Genomic DNA, 2280 nt, shown 5'->3' on the forward strand with positions numbered 1-2280 from the left:
ACGACCGTCGATACTAGAGACTGAAGCTTTCAGTCTACTGCCAAACCTGCCTTTACATACATACATTGTGGTAGCGTTTAAAGTTGAGGGAACTGTCCTAATTTTGGTACACTCCTTGACGACTCTTCCTTCATTTGCAATTTGATGAATTTAATCTTCCAGTTATTCTCTGCCATGGGATCTCTGACGAGTCCAAAGTTTTGCTCAAAGAGTCCTATACACGTTCCCGCCTTGTGAATTGTCCCACACACCGAGATCATAACCAGTCCATGCGGCTCACCGCACCCTCGAGTACCCTCCGAAGACAAGTTTGGATTGAACACCAATTCTTCTTCCTTCACCAGGCAACCTAATCTCTGTGAGACCAAGCCCGAGCCGCCGTATGCGTCCAAGCTGCGGTCGGTTCCGCGGAGGACATAAAGTTTGAGGCTGGCATCGTCCAAGAAGTGCCTGGGTCCCCAGTCTCTGGTGGTTCCCGAGGGATGCTGAGGGTGAAGTTGGTTGAGTTGCGTGAAGAACCAAGAGGAGAAGTGTACCGCTAGATCCTGGCACGATGGAGGATGGCCCGTACCATCATCCCGCGTCTGCCTTGTATTGTCCGTCGTCTGCCTCGTATCATCCGTTGTCTGCCTCGAATCATCCGTCATCTGCCTCGTATCATTACCAGCAATCTGCCCGCGACTCGGATCATCAACCGTAGTCTGCCAACACTCCAGCACCCTTTGAATAAGCTTGCTCTTATCTGCACCAGGTGACATAGGCACATTGAGATCAGCAAGGTAAATGAAGATTAAATCTCGCTTCACTAGCTTGCGGCGGAGAAACTGTTCTGCACTGTCAGAATACATTATGATTGCCTTGGCAGCCTCTACCATAAAGAAAAGGATAAAAATAAGTAAGGATATAAACATTCTAATTTTTTGGCAGGGTATAGTTAAAGAATCATGTTATCAACTGTCATCTAGCACATTTTTAGTCAGTATATACACAGATATAATTAGTATTCATTTACACTACTGCAGCAGTGAATGCTTAACATGGATTCAAAACTGGCCTACGAGTATGAGTGTAAATTAAAAATTATTTTCATAGAATTATGTCTTTTAACATTAGTGAGTTGAATTCCTTGCATTTTACACTCATTCATACTCATAATATACTAGGCCAAAGCACAAGTGGGAGTACATGCATGTACATAGAACAGTTAGTCTACTGTTGCACTAATGTAAATGGGATAACAACATCGAAGCAAGCACGATATAATTTACTTGCGCAATGCAATGTGCACAGTTTTTGTGGCAAATTGTTTAACTGGCCGAATTGATTGCCAAGACTCTGAGCTGGGCTAGGCAAGACTCACATCTCTAAAGCAAGAAGAGTAAACTAATCATTCGCTTGACATATTCAAAAGGGTCATGATGATCAATAAACCTTTGACAACTACATGAAGTCTAAGCTGGTGTGACACTTCACTTGTTATTATTTTTTTTTAATTTCTGTCTTACACAAATCTACACACATGGGACCGAGGATTGACGGACAGCATACCAGAATTATATTACATACCTTCTCTGTTTTCAACAAAAACAAGCCTGTTTGTTACAGTTTTTGCAAGTTGAACAAGATCCTCTGTGGAAATCATTCTTAAGAGTTTCCGTACCCCGTTCCTTTCTCCTTCAGATAGCATTTTGCTGGAGTACGAGTGGCTACATCTATAGCTCCAGATCCAGTTTATGAATTCGTATAGCGATTCCCATATAGACTATAGGGGATTCCCCTGTGCTGTGCTGTACACATTTGTATTTTCCTGCGGTACAACGTATAGCAGGAAAATGTTGTATATGCGGATCCGTTTAATGATTACGTAATGGGAGTGGCGAGATGATTCAAACCATCCCGCGAAGCGGGATGGTTTGAATAACTTAGGCAGGTGTAAGTTATTGTATTGAGAAGGAAAGGAATGTTCAGAAAGGCATAATAAGAGAGGGAAATGGGCGTGGTAGCCATTCTAGCTTTGTCAGACACTAGATACACGACACAAATTTCAAGTGGAAATTTTAATACAGAACAATAGTTTGGTGTTTAGGTATAGAGATTCAAATAGATTATTTTTATTGGGACGATTTGCCATTAGGTTTTTCCAGAGCATTTGCCTTATTTAGTTTATCTCTGGTTTTTTCAACCTAGGGAATCGGTCCGGGCATGGGGCAAAAAGGCAAAGCTTCATGCAGGTTAGGGATCAAATTTAATTCTACATTCTAGGTCGGTGTGGCAGGCTTT

The 2280-nt window shown here is 42.2% G+C and overlaps 1 protein-coding gene across 1 annotated transcript in view; it reads right to left on the minus strand.

Moving 5' to 3' along the window:
- LOC100893027 (uncharacterized protein C3orf38 homolog) overlaps positions 1 to 1763 on the minus strand; it is a 3657-nt gene extending 1894 nt beyond the window's left edge. Inside the window, exons 1-2 of the mRNA XM_003731225.3 lie at positions 1567 to 1763; positions 1 to 868 (exon numbers count right to left, since the gene is read on the minus strand). The exon at positions 1 to 868 is cut by the window's left edge and continues 1894 nt beyond it. Coding sequence (XP_003731273.3) covers positions 78 to 868; positions 1567 to 1687 — 912 coding nt within the window. The 5' untranslated portion in view covers positions 1688 to 1763 and the 3' untranslated portion in view covers positions 1 to 77. The remainder of the gene's footprint in view (positions 869 to 1566) is intronic.
- Positions 1764 to 2280: the final 517 nt, after the last annotated feature.

The sequence above is a fragment of the Strongylocentrotus purpuratus genome, unplaced genomic scaffold (assembly GCF_000002235.5).
Source record: "Strongylocentrotus purpuratus isolate Spur 01 unplaced genomic scaffold, Spur_5.0 spur5_scaffold_9, whole genome shotgun sequence".
NCBI classification, from domain to species: Eukaryota; Metazoa; Echinodermata; class Echinoidea; order Camarodonta; family Strongylocentrotidae; genus Strongylocentrotus; species Strongylocentrotus purpuratus.